Consider the following 22,941-nt stretch of genomic DNA (forward strand, 5'->3'; position numbering starts at 1 on the left):
AACCAAGAACACAAAGACACAGGCAAGGTACATGGGACAGAGGGAACTAGCACTAACAGCATAGCATAGGAAAAAGACTCCGTGACAAGGGAACAAACAGAGGGGTATTTATACACACACTAATTAAGGAACAGGGCGGGGTAGGAAACAGGCAATGAAGACAAACACAAAAACACAGTGGCGGCCTCTAGAGGCCAAAACAAACATGACAAGATGGAAATAACAGCAGCCTCTAGAGGCCAAAACAGTCCCAGTCCTAACACAGGTAAAGTGATTACTGAATATTGATTATCCCATTACAATGGCACCTCTTATAGGGTGGGATATATTAGGCAGCAAGAGAACAGTCAGTCAGTTCTTGAACTTGATGTGTTGGAAGTAAGAAAAATGGGCAAGCGTAAGGATCTGAGCGATTTTGACAAGGGCCAAATTGTGATGGCTATATGACTGGGTCTGAGCATCTCCAAAATGGCACATCTTGTGGGGTGTTCCTGGTATGCAGTGGTTAGTACCGAACAAAAGTGGTCCAAGGAAGGACAACTGGTGAACCGGCGATAGGGTCATGGGTCTCGAAGGCTCACTGACACCTTTCTGTTTTAGCCAGCATTAACTTTTTCAGCAATTTGTGTTACAGTAGCTTTTCTACTGGCCCATATGGGCTAGCTTTCATGCTCAATGTGAATCAATGAGTCTTCAACACCCATGACCCCATCGCTGGTTCACTGGTTGTCCTTCTTTGGACCACTTTTGGTAGGTACTAACCACTACAGTTGGTCCAAGGAAGGCCAACCGGTGAACTGGTGACAGGGTCATGGGTGTCAAAGACTCACTGATTTGCATTGAGCATGAAGGCTAGCCCATATGGTCCAATCCCACAGAAAAGCTACTGTAACACAAACTGCTGAAAAAGTTAATGCTGGGTAAAACAAAAAGGTGTCAGTGAGCCTTCGACACCTGTGACCCTGTCGCCGCTGGTTCACTGGTTATCCTTCCTTGGACCACTTTTGTTTGGCACTAACCACTGTATACTGGGAACACCCCACAAGATGTGCCATTTTGGAGATGCTCAGACCCAGTCATCTAGCCATCACAATTTGGCCCTTGTCAAAGTTGCTCAGATCCTTATGTTTGCCCATTTTTCCAACTTCGAGAACTAATATATTCCACCCTTTGACAGGTACCATTGTAATGAAATAATCAAGGTTATTCACTTCACTTGTCAGTGGTTTTAATGTTATGGCTGATCGGTGTACATGAAGAAGTGACCTGAATTGCATTTCAATATTTGGGGCATGTCACCACAAAATGAGTCCAGTTAGTCAAATAATGAAAAGTTGTTTTATTGCATATTCTAAGTCTACAGTTAATTATCTTTAAAAGAAGGGATAATTTGTTCAACTTGGTGTAGCCAGTCCAGAGAAATTTGCAAAAATATTTAAGGTATCATCATCTTACCTTAAAGTACCTTAATATTTTTGCAGATTAAGGAATGTATTTACTGCAAAATTTTGAAAAGCTAAAAAAAAGAAAAAAAGTGGGTTTTTTTGATGCACTCTCAATTCAAATCACTATATCTTGGAATGGACTTTTGCGACACTAGACTCATTTTGTAGTGACATACCCCGTTTTTAAATGCTATGAATTGAAAAGGTTTATATGTTGCTTCAACCAGGGAACACTTTCCCCCCCTCAGGATACACATATCTGCTTACTAACCAGCTTGCTAACAAATTAGCAGAGTATTTAATATTTTTGTTGATATTAAGTACGTTATGAATCACCTATGGCTATGGCTTACTATACTTTTTCAAAATAGATTGTTCTTGCTAGATGCTAAACAGTTGCGTTACCTGTTGTGCTAATTGGATCAACTCCTTGCAAATGGCGTAAATGTTCATGATGAGGACCATCAGCATGAAGGCTGAAATTAAATAGCTTTGCTGAGATCCAGAGAGAGAGAGAGAGAGAGAGAGAGAGAGAGAGAGAGGTAGCTGTGTTATTTGTAGCATACAGCTACAACTAGTATGTGTTTAGCCTTCCATGAGCAAGCTACAGCATAGTACACCATCACAAATTACTGCTCCTAAGGTTTCTCTACGATTATGAATGTTTAATCAAATAATAATTAGAGCCATTCTGGCAAACAGCTTAGCATACATTGCGGAAGGATATGGGCTCCATGGTGATGGTCGTGTTGTTTGTTGTGCTGATTTGTGGAGGTTTCAAGTTGATGACAAGATATGTGAGGGGCAAAAGGCCCAACAGATACACGGCCAGATTGAGTAAATGAACCTTACTCCCATACGCTTTCCTGTGAGGGAATATATGATTAAAATATATATATATATATATATATATATATATATATATATATATATATATATATATATATATATGAAAGACATGAATAAAATTATATTGATACATATAGAGCACAGTGCCAATATGACATTTGGCATCACTGTGACATGAAGACCAAGAAGAAAAGCAATATTGTAAAAATATGTAGATAAAGTCACTTAGTGATGTATGACAAAGGATTTGCAATACGGCCATCTTTTCCTGGAAGCTTCTTGCCGAGCTGGCACCAGTTCCAAATGATAAGGGACACACCAGGCATATCAGGCTCCAAGGGGACCATGGTGGATGGAAGTGCCTTGTCTGCTTTAGAAAGGCTGTAATAATCTTATTAAACCTTTGGGACATGGTCTTGATGGGGACTTGCCCCTGTCTAGCAATCCCTAATGGAAAACCCTCAGTTCTAGCTGATTTGTTCTGACCTTGCATTGGGGACGGACATCTCTTCTCCCCCTGTGGCAGAGCACCACTCCACTCTAAGGGATGCAACCATGGTTACTATCGCTTTCTGATGGGGAAACCACTCCCTACTGTACTCCTTGAGTAAGTATCGCTGTGTATCTCCAGAAAGCCAATGCTAGCACTCCTATTGCTGAGACATATTTATGTACTTGGCATTTGGTGTCAAGCTGGGAGCTGACAGGCCACTCATACAATATCTGTAGCTCACAGGATTTATTATAGAAGTATTTTATTTGCCACTGGCAAACATGGGAAACATGGCTGCTCGTATGCATCTTAAAAACTTCCTTGATGATAAGGAGAGGCCAAAGGGTAGAACTTTGAATTGGAATGCCTTCCAAGGTCGGCAAATAAAAAAAAGATCTGTATTTTAGGTTGATGAGGACATGAAAACAAATCTCAGACAGATCCACACACATGAACCAGTCCTGTGGCTGCACAGTTTAAATTGCATCTGATGGAACACCTTAGGAACTGGTTCAGTTGGGAAGAAAATGTTACGTCTTCTGGTCAAGGTTGGATAGAAACTTTTGTTTTGAACTTTGAACTATTTTTTCACCAAATGGTGAGTGGTAGAAGGAAACTAGGGTGGTGCAGTGGTTAACACTGTCATCTCATAGCAAGAAGGTTCTGGGTTTGAGCCCAGGGGCTGATGGAGTCGTTCCGTATGGAGTTTCCCCCCGCGGTCTAAAGACATACAGTGAGGCTAACTGGCTACTCTAAATTTTCCATTGATCAAGCTTGGAGACGGATGGGGCCTGCCGAGTTTAAATGCCCTAGACAAACCAATGATGGACTGTTAAAATGTCATCGGTGGTGTCCCTACGGCCCTTGCTGGCTATGGGAAGAAGAAGGAGCTAAGAGATGTTACAGAGCTTTGTAGCATTCTATGAAAAATGCTTGTAACGTCCAAAAAAAAATACACTCACCAAGGTAGAAGAGAATGAGAATAGTGTATCCCCAGCTTTGGAGGATAGGTAGCCTGAGGCCAACTAAGCTAATCGAATAGTTAAATGTTCGATTTAACAGACACACAGGTCAGATGAAGAGTGGGAAAGATGACTATACCACAGCGCAAATACTGCATCATACAGTATGTTACTGGCACCAGTTCCAAATGATAAGGGACATACCAGGCATATCAGGCTCCAAGGGGACCATGGTCATGAAATAAACTATACATGCTTTTCTTATTGCCTCTAGATGTTATGAGAGGTGAAGTAGAACAGTATGTGTGTGAAAAATCTCACTATAAGAACTGTATTAACTGTGTTAATTAAAGTCTAAGAAAGCTCAGTGAATAGTCGGACAAAGAAAAATAGAAAAAAAACAAACAAGCAAACAAAAAAGACAGTAAAATAAAAAAACCCTTTCAAATTCACACAAAAAAACCAGCTTTAGTATAATTCATGATATTTAGTGAGAGTAATTTAAGAATATAACCCTAAAGTTTAAATAAAACAAAGCTATTAAAATAAATTCAAAAATAGTTCCTTATAGTAAAAGTACTTTGCATATTGTAAATTTGTAAAAATTTGTAAGACAAAACATATACGTCTTTTGGGGAATAGGTACAATATAATAATGTATAATCACTCTACAAGGCCGTTCGCCTACCATTTCATCTCTAAGTATTTCTGACACACAGGGTGTGTGAGGAGCTCGATCCGGTTGTACTGAACCATTGCCTGCACAAACACAACACACACGACCACAACACAGAATAATAATATTTATAAAAATGATAATCGTGATAGCCAACATACAGTACTATTTTATTTGAATTATAGAATTATACAGTTATACAATTCACCACTGCCATTTATTCATCATTATCATTTAGTATATTTATTATAAAAATATATATTTAGTATATTTAGTTTTTTAGTAGATATATTTAGCTATTTAGTATATTTATTATACCCCTCCTAGAACTGCCACCTTATTGTGGTGGAGGGGTTTGTGTGCTTGAATGAGCCTAGGAGCTATGTTGTCGGGGGCATTACGCCCCTGTTAGGGTTTCCCAAGGCAGACAGGTCCTAGGTGACAGGCCAGACCAAGAGCAGTTCACCAAAACCCCTTATAGAAATAAAAAAATCAAGGACTGTGATGTCGCCCGGTATGGCGCAGCCGGGGCCCCACCTTGGAGCCAAGCCCGGGGTTGGGGCTCGTAAGCGAGCACCTGGTGGCTGGGCCTTTGCCCACAGGGCCTGGCCGGGCTCAGCCCAAAGCGGTAATGTGGGCCCAACCTCCTGTGGGTTCACCACCCACAGAGGTAGCCGTAGAGGGACGGTGCAGTGTGGATTGGGCGGCAGTCGAAGGCAGGGGTCTCGACGACCTGATCCCCGAACACAGCAGCTAGCTGTTGGGACATGGAATGTCACTTCGCTGGGGGGGAAGAGCCTGAGCTTGTGCGGGAGGTTGAGAGGTACCGGCTAGAGATAGTCTGGCTCACCTCCACGCACAGCTTGGGCTCCGGAACCCAGCTCCTCGAGAGGGGCTGGACTCTCCACTTCTCTGGAGTCGCCCATGGTGAGTGGCAGCGGGCTGGTGTGGGCTTGCTTATAGCTCCCCAGCTCAGCCGCCATGTGTTGGAGTTTACCCCAGTGAACGAGAGGGCTGCTTCTCTGCACCTTCGGGTCGGGGAGAGGGCTCTTGCTGTTGTTTGTGCCTACGGGCCGAATAGCAGTATAGAGTATCCAGCCTTCTTGGAGTCCCTGGGAGAGGTACTGAGAGGTGCTCAGATTGGGGACTCCATTGTTCTACTGGGGGACTTTAACGCTCATGTGGGCAATGACAGTGACACCTGGAGGGGCATGATTGGGAGGAACGGCCTCCCCATCTGAACCCGAGTGGTGCTTTGTTATTGGAGTTGTGTGCTAGTCATGGTTTGTCCATAACAAACACCATGTTCGAGCATAGGGGTGTCCATAAGTGCACGTGGCACCAGGACACCTTAGGTCGGAGGTCAATGATCGACGTTGTTGTTGTTTCATCTGATCTCCGGCCCTATGTCTTGGACACTCGGGTGAAGAGAGGGGCTGAGCTGTCAACTGGTCACCACCTGGTGATGTGTTGGAGCTGCTGGCGGAGGTGTTAGGGTTTTGCTGGGATTCGAACCTGGTTCGTTGGTGTGATAATCCAGCAAACCCCCACTAGGCCACCAGGGGGATGACTCAAATGCAGAGGCGTGAGGTGGAAGTAGAAAAAGTATCAAAAGGTTTATTTATACTATATACACTATATACAGGGCAAAACAAAAAAACAAAAACAAAGAGTATAATCCAATACTGGGAAGACAAAGGGAAAAATAAAATATCAAAAGTTCAAAGTCCAAAAAGGAAAAGGCAAAAATGCAAAAGCTCAGAAGATCACAAAAATAAAAATATCCAAAGGTACAAAACAAAAGCCAAAAAACCAGAAAAGCAAAGTGCAAAACAAAGAACACGGTACAGAGGAAACTGGAGATAAACATAACAGCACAAAGACTCCGTGACAAGAGGACTGAACTCAGGGGTATAAATACACAAACTAATTAAGGACACAGGTGAAGATAATTAGGACTAAACAGGCAATTAACAAAAACACAAAACACAGGAACAGTGGCGGCCTCTAGAGGCCAAAATAAACATGACACGAAAAGGAAATAACAGCGGCCTCTAGAGGCCAAAACAGTCCTAGTCCTAACAGGAGGAGAAAGCCGGACAGACCTGGCAGGCCCAAACGTATGGTGAGGATCTGCTGGGAACATCTGGCCGAGCACTCTGTTGGGGAGGTCTTTAACTCCCACCTCTGGGAGAGCTTCTCCCAGCTTCTGAGGGAGGTGGGGGACATTGAGTCTGAGTGGATCATGTTCTCTGCCTCCATTGTCAACGCGGCTGTTCGGAGCTGTGGCCGCAAGGTCTCCGGTGCCTGTCGTGGCGGCAATCCCCGAACCCGGTGGTGGACACCGGAAGTAAGGGACGCCATCAAGCTGAAGAAGGAGTCCTATCGGGCCATGTTGGCCTCCGGGACTCCTGAGGCAGCTGACGGGTATCGGCAGGCCAGGCGTGCCACAGCTCGGGCAGTTGCAGAGGCAAAAACTCGGAACTGGGAGGAGTTCGGTTAGGCCATGGAGGAGGACTATCGGTCGGCTTCAAGGAAATTCTGACAAACCATCCAGCGCTTCGGGGGGGAAGCAGTACTCTGCCAACACTGTTTACAGTGCGGGTGGGGAGCTGTTGACCTCGACTGGGGATGTTGTCGGGCGGTGGAAGGAACACTTCGAGGATCTCCTCAATCCCACCATCACGTCTTCCATTGAGGAAGCGGAGGCTGATGACTCAGAGGTGGACTCGTCCATTACACAAGCCGAAGTCACTGAGGTGGTTTACAAGCTCCTCGGTGGCAAGGCACCGGGGGTGGATAAAATCCACCCTGAGTATCTCAAGTTTCTGGATGTTGTGGGGCTGTCTTGGCTGACACGCCTCTGCAACATCGCGTGGCAGTTGGGGACAGTGCCTCTAGAGTGGCAGACCGGGGTGGTGGTCCCTCTTTTTAAGAAAGGGGACCGGAGAGTGTGCTCCAATTACAGGGGAATCACACTTCTCAGCCTCCCTGGGAAGGTTTACTCCAGGGTACTGGAGAGGAGAATTCGGCCAATAGTCGAACCTTGGATCCAGGAGGAACAATGCAGTTTTCGTCCTGGTTGTGGAACACTGGACCAGCTCTATACCCTTCATAGGATGCTCAAGGGTTCATGGGAGTTTGCCCAACCAGTCCACATGTGCTTTGTGGATCTGGAGAAGGCATTCGACCGTGTCCCTCGTGGTATCCGGTGGGGGGTGCTTCGGGAGTATGGGGTTCGGGGCTCTTTGCTAAGGGCTGTCTGGTCCCTGTACGAACAGAGCAGAAGTCTGGTTCACATTGCCAGCAGTAAGTCAGGCCTGTTCCCAGTGTATGTTGGACTCCAGCAGGGCTGTCCTTTGTCACCGGTTCTGTTCATAATTTTTATGGACAGACTTTCTAGGTGCAGCCAGGAGCCGGAGGGAATCCTGTTTGGGAACCACAGGATTTCATCTCTGCTTTTTGCGGATGATGTCTTGTTGGCTTCTTCAAACCAGGACCTTCAGCATGCACTGGGGCGGTTTGCAGTCGAGCGTGAAGTGGCTGGGATGAGAATCAGCACCTCCAAGTCCGAGGCCATGGTTCTCGACTGGAAAAGGGTGGCTTGCCCTCTCCAGGTTGGTGGAGAAGTCCTGCCTCAAGTGGAGGAGTTTAAGTATCTCAGGATCTTGTTCACGAGTGAGGGAAGGATGGAGTGTGAGATTGACAGGCGGATCGGTGCAGCCTCCGCAGTGATGCGGCCGTTTACTGGTTCGTTGTGGTGAAGAAGGAGCTGAGCCAAAAGGTGAAGCTCTTGATTTACTGGTCAATCTACGTTCCAACTCTCACCTATGGTCATGAGCTTTGGGTAGTGACCGAAAGAACAAGATCATGGATACAAGTGGCCAAAATGAATTTCCTTCGCAGGGTGGCTGGGCGCTCCCTTAGAGATAGGGTGAGAAGCACAGTCACTCGGGAGGAGCTTGAAGTAGAGCCGTTGCTCCTCCACATTGAGAGGAATCAACTGAGGTGGCTCGGGCATCTCTTTTGGATGCCTCCTGGACGCCTCCCTCGGGAGGTGTTCCAGGCATGTCCCCCTGGGAGGAGGCCCCAGGGAAGACCCAGGACATGCTGGAGGGACCATGTCTCTCGGCTGGCCTGGGAACGCCTCTGTGTTCTTCCCGAGGAGCTGGCTGAGGTGTCTGGGGAGAGGGAAGTTTGGGCTCCCATGCTCAGACTGCTGCCTCTACAATCCGGCCCCGGATAAGCAGAAGAAAATGAGATGAGATTAAATGAGATATTTATTATAAAACAGATGTGGTATAAACTATTACTGACTACCAAATATCTTACAAATATCACAAATTTTATTCATTTGTTTCATTTATTTTATGATTGTATTTATCACACTTACATTAAGTATATTCTCTGTGTGGCTGCTCTTTTTGCATCTGTACTTTATGCTGCATTGTGACTTATTTAAACAGTTAATTAGTACTACACTTTCAAAATTTTAACAGGAGAAAAAGTAAAAACTAGAAGGGCACTCGGTAGAGTACATACATCCACCAAGCCACATATTATCAACATCAAAATCAAATCGCTGAACCTAGGATAATACTAAAGCTGTACACCAAATTTCATCAAAATCCATTTGCCACATTTGGAGTTACATTGGGAAAAGGCAAACAAATCCTGGATCCGCATTCATATCTAGATCCTGGATTTTCATACATATCTATATTTGCATCAAAATCTAATCAATTGTTCCTCGGCCCATGGCCCACCTTTCCTCCAAATTTAATCAAAATCTGTTCACTTTTTGAATTACGTTGGGAACAGACAAACGAATGGAAGCGAAAACATAAATGGCAAAAGTATTTGAACCTCTAGGATTACCAGTTAATTTGAAGGTGAAATTAGAGTCAGATGTTTTCAATCAATGGGATGACAATCAGGTGTGAGTGGGCACCCTGTTTTATTTAAAGAACAGGGATCTATCAAAGTCTGATCTTCACAACACATGTTTGTGGAAGTGTATCATGGCATGAACAAAGGAGATTTCTGAGGACCTCAGAAAAAGCGTTGTTGATGCTCATCAGGCTGGAAAAGGTTACAAAACCATCTCTAAAGAGTTTGGACTCCACCAATCCACAGTCAGACAGATTGTGTACAAATGGAGGAAATTCGAGACCATTGTTACCCTCCCCAGGAGTGGTCGACCAACAAAGATCACTCCAAGAGCAAGGCGTGTAATAGTCTTGCAAGGTCACAAAGGGCCCCAGGGTGACTTCTAAGCAACTGAAGGCCTCTCTCACATTGGCTAATGTTAATGTTCATGAGTCCACCATCAGGAGAACACTGAACAATAATGGTGTGCATGGCAGGGCTGCAAGGAGAAAGCCACTGCTCTCCAAAAAGAACATTGCTGCTTGTCTGCAGTTTGCTAAAGATTATGTGGACAAGCCAGAAGGCTATTGGAAAAATGTTTTGTGGACAGATGAGACCAAAATAGAACTTTTTGGTTTAAATGAGAAGCGTTATGTTTGGAGAAAGGAAAACACTGCATTCCGGCATAAGAACCTTATCCCAGCTGTGAAACATGGTGGTGGTAGTATCATGGTTTGGGCCTGTTTTGCTGCATCTAGGCCAGGACGGCTTGCCATCATTGATGGAGCAATGAATTCTGAATTATACCAGTGAATTCTAAAGGAAAATGTCAGGACATCTGTCCATGACCTGAATCTCAAGAGAAGGTGGGTCATGCAGCAAGACAATGACCCTTAGCACACAAGTCGTTCTACCAAAGAATGGTTAAAGAAGAAAAAGGTTAAATGTTTTGGAATGGCCAAGTCAAAGTCCTGACCTTAATCCAATGGAAATGTTGTAGATGGACCTGAAGCGAGCAGTTCATGTGAGGAAACCCACCAACATCCCAGAGTTGAAGCTGTTCTGTACGGAGGAATGGGCTAAAATTCCTCCAAGCCAGTGTGCAGGACTGATCAACAGTTACTGGAAACGTTTAGTTGCAGTTATTACTGCACAAGGAGGTCACACCAGATACTGAAAGCAAAGGTTCACATACTTTTGCCACTCACAGATGTGTAATATTGTATCATTTTCCTCAATAAATAAATGACCAAGCATAATATTTTTGTCTCATTTGTTTAACTGGGTTCTCTTTATCTACTTTTAGGACTTGTGTGAAACTCTGATGATGTTTTAGGTCATATTTATGCAGAAATATAGAAAATTTCAAAGGGTTCACAGACTTTCAAGCACCACTGTAGATCTAGATGATAAGCAAGCCAGAAACAACAGTGCCCATCAGTAACACTTGTAATACACTGTGGGTTATTTGTTACTCACGTTTAGAGATGCCAGAGGCTGAATATACAGATTTTTGTCCATTTTTGAAAATTTCTGCACATTTACTGGAGCCTGAAGCCACTGGAAACTGTATGTGATCTGAAAAGAAAAAGGGTTTACACCTGGTGAACACCTTGTAATGACTGACGCTGTTGAAAATTAACCCATAAATATGTAATATTAATTATAATGCTAACTAGAAGGGCACTCGGTAGAGTTCATACCTCCGCCAAGCCACATGTTATCAGCATTAAAATCAAAATCACTTGAACCTAGGATAATACTCAAGCTGTACACCAAATTTCATCAAAAGGAACATCAAAATGTTGCTTGGCCCATGGCTCACCTTTCCTCCAAATTTAATCAAAATCTGTTCACTACTTTTTGAGTTGCTTTGGAAACAAACAAACAAATGGAGATGAACACCTCCTCCAACAAAGTTGACAGAGGTAATAATAGAATATAATAAACTAGTAATGTAATAAAAATAATGTTAAAATTCTGATAATAATGGGTCTGTTTCAAGTGAATTTGTGCATTGTGTTTAGTATAGCTGATGAGTCTTGGCTGGTTTCTGATGAGTTTGGACTTGTTTTAGAAGAGCTTCAGGAGCTCTGGACCTGTTTATCTGAGCTATTCACACATTGTCTCCTGCATACTATTAATCACATAACTACTATACTATACTATACTATACTATACTATACTATACTATACTATACTATACTATACTATACTATACTATACTATATGGACATGAGTGTTTTAGTGGGAAATACACCACTCGTATTTTTCATACGAGCTCCATCCCGGACCTAGAGAACGAAAACCGTGACATAAATCTCTGCACGTCAGTTGTGAGGAAATCGATGAATTGTTTTGATAAATTTGGGTATTGTTTGTTTGTGAATGTGTCTATATAATAAAAAGAAAATCACACATTGGCTTCAAGATATGAAGTTTATCTTCTTGTGTTGAAAACCTTACATTTTTCATACCAAATACATCACGGATCTGAGTAACATATTTCCTGATATTTCACTCCGATGACGTCACTCCCAGTGTTTTCCTGCTGACTAGATGTGTGTTGTCAAAATGGCGAACCTGTTCAAACTTAAAATTCTTTTGATTAACTTGTGTAGTTTTTTTGTGTGGATGTGTCCATATAATATAAAGAACATACTGTACATGGTGGCATGAAGAAATGAAATTTATCTTCTTGTGTTGAAAATATTTTCACTCACTGGCTTCACTCACTTGTGAATAAGTTCACCACTCAAAGATAAACTTCATATATTTGTGCAACTGTGTAAAACCCTCTATATACTATACTATTGACTGAGTGACTGATTGCTTTATTCTGAACAGTAAAGAAGAAAGATATAAAAAAAAATGCAATAATCAGAACATCGTCAGAAACAAACAGAATAGCGTAGCCACAAGGCAGTAACATAATAATGTTTGGAAAGGATTAGGAAGAAGTAAATGACTTATCAAATCCTAACCCTCTATACCACCGCTAATCAAACGTCACTTTCCGCCATAATAAACTATATATACAAAAGAAAACAAAAGCAACAAACAAAAAGAAAAAACATGCCAACATACCAAGACATACCAAGATGGTACAATATCGACCAAATCAAATCATATATACAGATACTTATGTTGATAGCACGGGCGATTGCTCTAAGACAACGAGGGAGGCTCAGCCTCCTCTAAAAATGATGAACATCGTGTAGGATGAATTGCGCTAGGCTTATGTTATAGCCGACCTTATAACATGGCTATTTCAGATCCAGAATCATAGAAATATATGTGCTCAACCCAACTACAGTGCGAAATCATTCCCTTATAACTTTAATGTGTGCGTGAGTTTCTCCCCCGCATGACAGCGCGATGCAGCCCAGCCTCAGTGCACTTCAATGGCATTTGGGAGCGATGCGCTTTCAATATCAAAATGCAAGACGATTATTGGACAAATACTGCGAAAACGCCCGCCCACGGAATCTCACGGACTCCCAGCCTCAGTGCACTTCAATGGCATTTGGGAGCTCTGCGCTTTTCAATCTCAAAATGCAAGACGGTTATTGGACAAATACTGCGAAAATGCCCGCCCACAGACTCCGAGCCTCACAGTGGGAGGGACATGGCAAAGCTTTCCGCGAGGAGACTGGTGATTGGTGAAAGCGGCCGGATATTTTCTTTGATTGACAGCTCATTTCAACTATAGACAGGCAGCGGTGAATTTCAGTTCAGTCCCATGCGGATTCGCAAGTGCTGTGGTGTATTGTCAGAAATCAGCTTACATTTCAATTTCATTCATTACATACGGTTTCTACCAGCTTTTTTAATTTGTATATATTTTCATTGTAAATAAAGTGTAAATATAGTGTTGTCAAGTTTGCTATCTTAGTTCCAGAAATTTCGTTTATTTGAGTGACTGAACTTGAACTTGAAGGGGCTAGTCAGCTAGCAAGAAAGCTGCACACGGACGCCAAGCATTGCTGATTTAATTTTGGCGAAGCCATTTGCCAGTCTTCCTTTCGAGGAAAAAATTAAAATTAAAGAGGAGGGTAGACCAACGCCTCAAATTGACTTGGTGAAAAAGGTAGGGAATAATACTCGTTCCTTTCAGCTCTCCTGGTACGAGAAAGTGAATTGGCTAACAGCAAGTGACCCACATCAACAACAGTAAATAGGCTACTTTAGTAATATGTCATGGATGGACCAAAAATATAAAATCTATTTAAAATGTTTATGCTGAGTATATTATATTGGAATATATATTTTTCTGGATATGAATTAAACACAGCTACAATTTGGAAAACACTTTTAAACAAAAACACAGCCGAGAACATTTCACACTACAGACCTGGATTAAAAGTGAAGGGTTATCAAAATTGTCAATAAAACATTTCTCAGTCAAAATAAGTAAAATATAGGGAAAGTGTCATTGAATGAAATGTGTGGCACCCAGCTATACTGCTGAGGTTCCTGACAAAGAGCTGCTTTCAATAATGATCAATTTTTAAACAACATGCCACAATTTTAAAATATAAAATGTTAAAATATACCCCCCCCCCAACACCACCATCATGTATATTGGACAGTAGGCTAATGGGCCAAAAGAACCTGTTATTTCACAGTTTGTGACCCTGCCAACAATCAGCCAGATCAGAGGCAAGAGTATGGGCAAAATTGATGTTTTTTCTTTTAAAATCTGGAAATATCGTAACCGACCAGCCTCCCCTGTTTGAAAGACTACCAGCCGCCACTGGTTGATAGTTTACAACCCCGATTCCAAAAAAGTTGGGACAAAGTACAAATTGTAAATAAAAACAGAATGCAATGATGTGGAAGTTTCAAAATTTCATATTTTATTCAGAATAGAACATAGATGACATATCAAATGTTTAAACTGAGAAAATGGATCATTTAAAGAGAAAAATTAGGTGATTTTAAATTTCATGACAACAACACATCTCAAAAAAGTTGGGACAAGGCCATGTTTCCCACTGTGAGACATCCCCTTTTCTCTTTACAACAGTCTGTAAACGTCTGGGGACTGAGGAGACAAGTTGCTCAAGTTTAGGGATAGGAATGTTAACCCATTCTTGTCTAATGTAGGATTCTAGTTGCTCAACTGTCTTAGGTCTTTTTTGTCGTATCTTCCGTTTTATGATGCGCCAAATGTTTTCTATGGGTGAAAGATCTGGACTGCAGGCTGGCCAGTTCAGTACCCGGACCCTTCTTCTACGCAGCCATGATGCTGTAATTGATGCAGTATGTGGTTTGGCATTGTCATGTTGGAAAATGCAAGGTCTTCCCTGAAAGAGACGTCGTCTGGATGGGAGCATATGTTGCTCTAGAACCTGGATATACCTTTCAGCATTGATGGTGTCTTTCCAGATGTGTAAGCTGCCTGTGCCACACGCACTAATGCAACCCCATACCATCAGAGATGCAGGCTTCTGAACTGAGCGCTGATAACAACTTGGGTCGTCCTTCTCCTCTTTAGTCCGAATGACACGGCGTCCCTGATTTCCATAAAGAACTTCAAATTTTGATTCGTCTGACCACAGAACAGTTTTCCACTTTGCCACAGTCCATTTTAAATGAGCCTTGGCCCAGAGAAGACGTCTGCGCTTCTGGATCATGTTTAGATACGGCTACTTCTTTGAACTATAGAGTTTTAGCTGGCAACGGCGGATGGCACGGTGAATTGTGTTCACAGATAATGTTCTCTGGAAATATTCCTGAGCCCATTTTGTGATTTCCGATACAGAAACATGCCTGTATGTGATGCAGTGCCATCTAAGGGCCCGAAGATCACGGGCACCCAGTATGGTTTTCCGGCCTTGACCCTTACGCACAGAGATTCTTCCAGATTCTCTGAATCTTTTGATGATATTATGCACTGTAGATGATGATATGTTCAAACTCTTTGCAATTTTACACTGTCGAACTCCTTTCTGATATTGCTCCACTATTTGTCGGTGCAGAATTAGGGGGATTGGTGATCCTCTTCCCATCTTTACTTCTGAGAGCCGCTGCCACTCCAAGATGCTCTTTTTATACCCAGTCATGTTAATGACCTATTGCCAATTGACCTAATGAGTTGCAATTTGGTCCTCCAGCTGTTCCTTTTTTGTACCTTTAACTTTTCCAGCCTCTTATTGCCCCTGTCCCAACTTTTTTGAGATGTGTTGCTGTCATGAAATTTCAAATGAGCCAATATTTGGCATGAAATTTGAAAATGTCTCCCTTTCGACATTTGATATGTTGTCTATGTTCTATTGTGAATACAATATCAGTTTTTGAGATTTGTAAATTATTTCATTCCATTTTTATTTATAATTTGTACTTTGTCCCAACTTTTTTGGAATCGGGGTTGTAATTAGTATTTATATCTTTCTTCTTTACCATTCGGAATAAAGCAATCAATCACTCAATCAATAGTATAGTATATAGAGGGTATTACACAGTTGCACATACAATGCATATATACAGAACATACACATATACACATACCTATAACTATACACATATCCATACGTACACAGACACCCATAATATAATAATTATGCATATTATGCATATATATTATATACAATTATGCATATGCACATATATACATACATTATATATATATATATATATATATATACAGTGCCTTGAAAAAGTATTCATACCCCTTGAACTTTTTCACATTTTTCCACCTTATAACCACGAACTTAAAAGTTTTTTATTGAGATTTTATGTGATAGACCAACACAGTGTAGCACATAATTGTGAAGTGAAATGAAAATGATAAATGGTCTTCAAAATTTTAAACAAATAAAAATCTGAAAAATGTGATGTGCATTAGTATTCAGCCCCCCTGCGTCAATACTTTGTAGAGCCACCTTTTCCTGCAATTACAGCTGCAAGTCTTTTGTGGTATGTCTCTACCAGCTTTGCACATCTAGACACTGAAATTTTTGCCCATTCTGCTTTGCAAAATAGCTCAAGCTCAGCCAGATTGGATGGAGAGCGTCTGTGAACAGCAATTTTCAATTCTTGCCACAGATGCTCAATGGGATTTAGGTCTGGACTTTGACTGGGCCATTCTAACACATGAATATTCTTTGATCTAAACCATTCCATTGTAGCTCTGGCTGTATGTTTAGGGTCATTGTCTTGCTGGAAGGTGAATCTCCTTCCCAGTCTCAAGTCTTTTGCAGCCTCCAACAGGTTTTCTTCCAGGATTGCCCTGTATTTAGCTCCATCCATCTTCCCATCAACTCTGACCAGCTTCCCTGTCCCTGCTGAAGAAAAGCATCCCCATAGCATGATGCTGCCACCACCATGTTTCACAGTGGGGATGGTGTGTGCAGGGTGATGAGCAGTGTTAGTTTTCCGCCACACATAGCATATTTAGCACTTTGCATTTAGGCCAAAAAGTTCAACTTTGGTCTCATCTGACCAAAGCACCTTCTTCCACATGTTTGCTGTGTCCCCTACATGGCTTCTGGCAAACTGCAAACGGGACTTCTTATGCCTGTCTTTCAACAATGGCTTTCTTCTTGCCATTCTTCCAAAAAGGCCAGATTTGTGGAGTGTACGACTTATAGTTGTCCTGTGCACAGATTCTCCCACCTGAGCTGTGGATTTCTGCAGCTCCTCCAGAGTGATCATGGGCCTCTTGGCTGCTTCTCTGACCAGTGCTCTCCTTGCTCGCTCTGTCAGTTTAGGTGGACGGCCATGTCTTGGTAGGTTTGCAGTTGTGCCATACTTTTTCCATTTTTGAATGAGGGATTGAACAGTGCTTCTTGAGATGTTCAGAACTTGGGATATTTTTTTATAACCTAACCCTGTTTTAAACTTCTCCAGAACTTTATCCCTGACCTGTCTGGTGAGTTCTTTGGTCTTCGTGATGCTGTTTGTTCTTCAGTGTTCTCTAACAAACCACTGAGGCCTTCACAGAACAAGTGCTGAGAGTAAATTACACACAGTAGGACTCTATTAACTAATTAGGTGACTTCTGAAGGCAATTAATTGCACTGGATTGTATTTAGAGGTATCAGAGTACAGAGGGCTGAATACTAATGCACACCACATTTTTCAGATTTTTATTTGTTTAAAATTTTGAAGACCATTTATCATTTTCGTTTCACTTCACAATTATGTCCTACTCTGTGTTGGTCTATCACATAAAATCTCAATAAAAAACTTTTAAGTTCATGGTTGTAAGGTGGAAAAATGTGAAAAAGTTCAATATAAATATATATATCCGTACGTACCCATACCCACATATATACACTTATATTATCAGTAGAATGTTATTGTAATTCCTCCTCCCTATACCCCATAAAGATCTGTTCCTTATACCTTTTTTTGAACTGGTTTATAGTTGTACATTTCATGAGCTCCACATTCAAACTGTTCCATAGCTTTACTCCACAAATAGAGATACTGAACATTTTTAACGTTGTCCTAGCACTGCGAATTTTAAATTATAATTTCCCCCTAAAATTATAGCCCCCCTCTCTATCCGAGAACATTGTTTAGATATTCCTTGGTACTTTATAATTCCTTACTTTGTACATTATTAAGGCAGTTTTATATTCTATAATATCCCTGAAATTTAAACATTTTGAATTTAAGAATAGTGAATTAGTATGATCTCGGTAACCAGCACTATGAATTATTCTTCTCATCTCATTATCTCAAGCCGCTTTATCCTGTTCTACAGGGTCGCAGGCAAGCTGGAGCCTATCCCAGCTGACTACGGGCGAAAGGCGGGGTACACCCTGGACAAGTCGCCAGGTCATCACAGGGCTGACACATAGACACAGACAACCATTCACACTCACATTCACACCTACGGTCAATTTAGAGTCACCAGTTAACCTAACCTGCATGTCTTTGGACTGTGGGGGAAACCGGAGCACCCGGAGGAAACCCACACGGACATGGGGAGAACATGCAAACTCCGCACAGAAAGGCCCTCGCCGGCCACGGGGCTCGAACCCGGACCTTCTTGCTGTGAGGCGACAGCGCTAACCACTACACCACCGTGCCGTCCTGAATTATTCTTATAGCTCTTTTTTGAAGTATAGTTATTGCATGAAGTGAACATTTATACGTATTTTCCCACAACACTGAGCAGTAATTTAAGTACAGTAAAACCAGGGAACAGTAAAGAATGCGGAGTGAATTATAGTCCAGGACGTGCTTAGCTATACTCAACACAGATATGCTTCTTGATAGTTTAATTAGTATCTATTTTATATGTGATTTATACTATACTATACTATACTATACTATACTATACTATACTATACTATACTATACTATACAGGAGTATACATATCTGCTGTATATGTACTGTATATTGAATATAAAACCCATATATCAATTTACTGCAATTCTAATACGTACATGGTAGTCAGCGCTGTTTGGGTCATGGTCTGATTCAGACATACACTGATCCAGAAGATGCTGCATAGTACAAAAGAAACAATAGTTTAACATTAAAAGAAGCAAGTCCTTCTCTTATAGTGTCAACTCCAACAGTGCAATACTGACAATGATTTTTATGTCATCACTTACTGTATACCTAAGTCTTCTAGCTAGTTTTCTTGCTAGCTAATTTGCAGTTGGTGTATAACACGAGTCCTATACGTAAATCAGCATATTTAGCTAATGTCTGGTCGAGAACACAGGTACACTGAACTTACTTTTATATATACAGTAGTGTGCAAAAGTCTTCGGCACATGTAAAGAAATGCTGTAGAAACCAAAAATGGCTTAAAAATAATGAAATGAAATGTTTCAACATTAAAAAAAATACTATGAACAGCAGTAAGCCATAATAAATGAAACAAAGTCAGTATTTGGTGTGAGACGATCCTTTGCTTTAAAAAAAAATAGTAGTCTCAGGTACAGTGCGTGCAGTTTGATAAGGAAATGTGCTGTAGGTTTTACTGAGCATCTTACAGAACCAGCCACACTTCTTCTGGACACTTTGACTGTCACACTCGCTTCTTCATTTTGCACCAAAACCCAGCAGCCTTCATTATGATTTCTTTATTAATCTGAAAAGTGGTCTTTTATTTAATATGCTACTCAGATACAAACTTTTTTCTGTAGCATTTAATTTTGTGCTGGAAAACGAACGTTTGGACTCTAAAACTTTTTGCCGGAGTCCCTGCTTGTACTCAGCGCAAAATGTGCACTGTACCTACTTATTCAGGTGACATTGGGCATACCTAACAACCTGTGTTTTCTCCCTCCCCCCCAAATCTGTCTCTCTGAGTTACATGTCGATCCTGGGATCAAGATGCTGACCTCTTCTGCTCCTCGGACCTGCTTGATCCATCCTGGTGCCCTGTGTCTGGTTGGAGTCTCATCACATCGCTCGTGTGGAGGACGGCCCCATGAGGACAGTTGAAAGTCGCACCTGGAGGACGCTCTGGACACTTACAGTAATGCTTTTGTGGCTGAGGACAAAAGTTGTCTTGCTAACTTTAGGACTGCGGTTGTCATGAACAGTTTTGCACTCAAGTTTCCATCAATGAAGAGTTTACAACATCAACGAAACTGACTTCATGTTAAAACTGTTAATGTTATAGTCATGTTGTCTGTTGTTGCCCAAATGAGGATGGGTTCCCTTTTGAGTCTGGTTCCTCTCGAGGTTTCTTCCTCATGTCGTCTGAGGGAGTTTTTCCTTGCCACCGTCACCACAGGCTGCTCATTGGGGATAGATTAGGGATAAAATTGGCTCATGTCCTGGGTCATTCAGATTCTGTAAAGCTGCTTTCGGACAATGTTTTGTTAAAAGTGCTATACAAACAAATTTTACTTGACTTAAAATGTTTTTGTACTGATTTGATAATGTAGAAGTCATAAAATAGAAATCTATAACAAAGTTCATATGAAAAAAAAAATTAGGGGGCCTAAGACAGTACTGGTACTCTGTTTGACATAATCATCACAGCTGCATATGTGGAGCTTCCTTCTCTCCAGCAGAGGTCAGAGTCACCCAAGCACTATCTCATATCCACACATATTCAGCTGTTTCTTATGATTAACTGTGTTGTTGCCAAAATATTACTTTGGTGGTTCTTCTGAGTTTGGATTTTATGATTCACCTGCACGTGGGCCCACACCATGCCTGATATCTGCTATATAATAATATAAAATTAAACAGTATTAATAGAAAAAATACGGAATGAATGAAACTTGGATTATCTTAGAAGTGACGCGTCTAAATTCTGAGATAATGGATGTACATCCTGATGACTCTGAATCTCCTTCATGACCAACTGTTTAATGTTTAATGGATTGGTGAAATAAATACAGTTCTCAAAAGTATACTTCAACCTTTGGACCTGATTAAAACAAACAAACAAACAAACAAACAAACAAACAAACAAACAAAAAACCACACACACCTTTGTCGATTCAGGTAGGAACTCAATTAAATCCATCACAGCGCAGCGAGAGTAGCCCATGTTAAACTGACGTATAATCTCTGCTGACCTGCCATTAATCAATCACATTTTCATCAAATTAGAAATGTATAAGAATCATTCAAATCTACAAGTCATTAACAAAATCATGCTTAGTGGATAAGGGATTTTTTAATTGAGTGAATTCTGATTTTAAACCACATAAAAAAAATGAAGCTTCAAATCAAAAACTAGGACAATCGATAGAGTGCATACCTCCGCCAAGCCACATATTATTCATGTCAAAATCAAGTCACTTGCACCGAGGATAGTACTAAAGCTGTACACCAAAATTTCATCCAAATCTGTTCACTACTTTTTGTGTTACATTGGGAACGGACAAAAAAAATCCTGGATCCACATACATATCCGAATTTGCATAAAAATCTACTTAAATGCTCCTTGGCCCATGGCCCACCTTTCCTCCAAATTACATCAAAATCCATTCATGACTTTTTCAGTTACATTGGTAGCAGGCAAACAAACAAACAAACCAACCAACCAACCAACCAACCAACCAGTGGAGGTGAAAACAACCTCATCCAACAAAGTTGGCGGAGGTAAAATTAAACACATCAAAACCACCTGCTGTTTGACACAATTCTCTCATCAGCCAATCCCTTGACAGCAGCACAATGCATCAAATCATACAGATACAGTGGGGCAAAAAAGTATTTAGTCAGTCACCAATTGTGCAAGTTCTCCCACTTAAAAAGATGAGAGAGGCCTGTAATTTTCATCATAGGTATACCTCAACTATGAGAGACAAAATGAGAAAAAAAAATCCAGAAAATCACATTGTCTGATTTTTAAAGAATTTATTTGCAAATTATGGTGGAAAATAAGTATTTGGTCAATAACAAAAGTTCATCTCAATACTTTGTTATATATCCTTTGTTGGCAATGACAGAGGTCAAACATTTTCTGTAAGTCTTCACAAGGTTTTCACACACCGTTGCTGGTATTTTGGCCCATTCCTCCATGCAGATCTCCTCTAGAGCAGTGATGTTTTGGGGCTGTCGCTGGGCAACACGGACTTTCAACTCCCTCCAAAGATTTTCTATGGGGTTGAGATCTGGAGACTGGCTAGGCCACTCCAGGACCTTGAAATGCTTCTTACGAAGCCACTTCTTCGTTGCCCAGGCGGTGTGTTTGGGATCATTGTCATGCTGAAAGACCCAGCCACATTTCATCTTCAATGCCCTTGCTGATGGAAGGAGGTTTTCACTCAAAATCTCACAATACATGGCCCCATTCATTCTTTCCTTTACACGGATCAGTCGTCCTGGTCCCTTTGCAGAAAAACAGCCCCAAAGCATGATGTTTCCACCCCCATGCTTCACAGTAGGTATGGTGTTCTTTGGATGCAACTCAGCATTCTTTCTCCTCCAAACACGACAAGTTGAGTTTTTACCAAAAAGTTCTATTTTGGTTTCATCTGACCATATGACATTCTCCCAATCCTCTTCTGGATCATCCAAATGCTCTCTAGCAAACTTCAGACGGGCCTGGACATGTACTGGCTTAAGCAGGGGGACACGTCTGGCACTGCAGGATTTGAGTCCCTGGCGGCGTAGTGTGTTACTGATGGTAGCCTTTGTTACTTTGGTCCCAGCTCTCTGCAGGTCATTCACTAGGTCCCCCCGTGTGGTTCTGGGATTTTTGCTCAGCGTTCTTGTGATCATTTTGACCCCACAGGGTGAGATCTTGCGTGGAGCCCCAGATCGAGGGAGATTATCAGTGGTCTTGTATGTCTTCCATTTTCTAATAATTGCTCCCACAGTTGATTTCTTCACACCAAGCTGCTTACCTATTGCAGATTCAGTCTTCCCAGCCCGGTGCAGGTCTACAATTTTGTTTTTGGTGTCCTTTGACAGCTCTTTGGCCTTGGCCATAGTGGAGTTTGGAGTGTGACTGTTTGAGGTTGTGGACAGGTGTCTTTTATACTGATAACGAATTCAAACAGGTGCCATTAATACAGGTAACGAGTGGAGGACAGAGGAGCCTCTTAAAGAAGTTGTTACAGGTCTGTGAGAGCCAGAAATCTTGCTTGTTTGTAGGTGACCAAATACTTATTTTACAGAGGAATTTACCAATTAATTCATTAAAAATCCTACAAATGTGATTTCCTGGATTCTTTCCCCCCATTCTGTCTCTCATAGTTGAAGTG

The 22,941-nt window shown here is 41.6% G+C and overlaps 1 protein-coding gene across 1 annotated transcript in view; it reads right to left on the bottom strand.

Moving 5' to 3' along the window:
* The window catches only part of trpa1b (transient receptor potential cation channel, subfamily A, member 1b), a 60,797-nt gene that overhangs the window by 14,233 nt on the left and 23,623 nt on the right, over nt 1-22,941 (bottom strand). The window contains exons 15-20 of the mRNA XM_060900580.1: nt 20,715-20,802; nt 18,700-18,759; nt 10,774-10,872; nt 4,438-4,508; nt 2,158-2,311; nt 1,851-1,940 (exon numbers count right to left, since the gene is read on the bottom strand). Coding sequence (XP_060756563.1) covers nt 1,851-1,940; nt 2,158-2,311; nt 4,438-4,508; nt 10,774-10,872; nt 18,700-18,759; nt 20,715-20,802 — 562 coding nt within the window. The remainder of the gene's footprint in view (nt 1-1,850; nt 1,941-2,157; nt 2,312-4,437; nt 4,509-10,773; nt 10,873-18,699; nt 18,760-20,714; nt 20,803-22,941) is intronic.

This window comes from Neoarius graeffei, chromosome 19 (assembly GCF_027579695.1).
Source record: "Neoarius graeffei isolate fNeoGra1 chromosome 19, fNeoGra1.pri, whole genome shotgun sequence".
Classification (NCBI taxonomy): domain Eukaryota; kingdom Metazoa; phylum Chordata; class Actinopteri; order Siluriformes; family Ariidae; genus Neoarius; species Neoarius graeffei.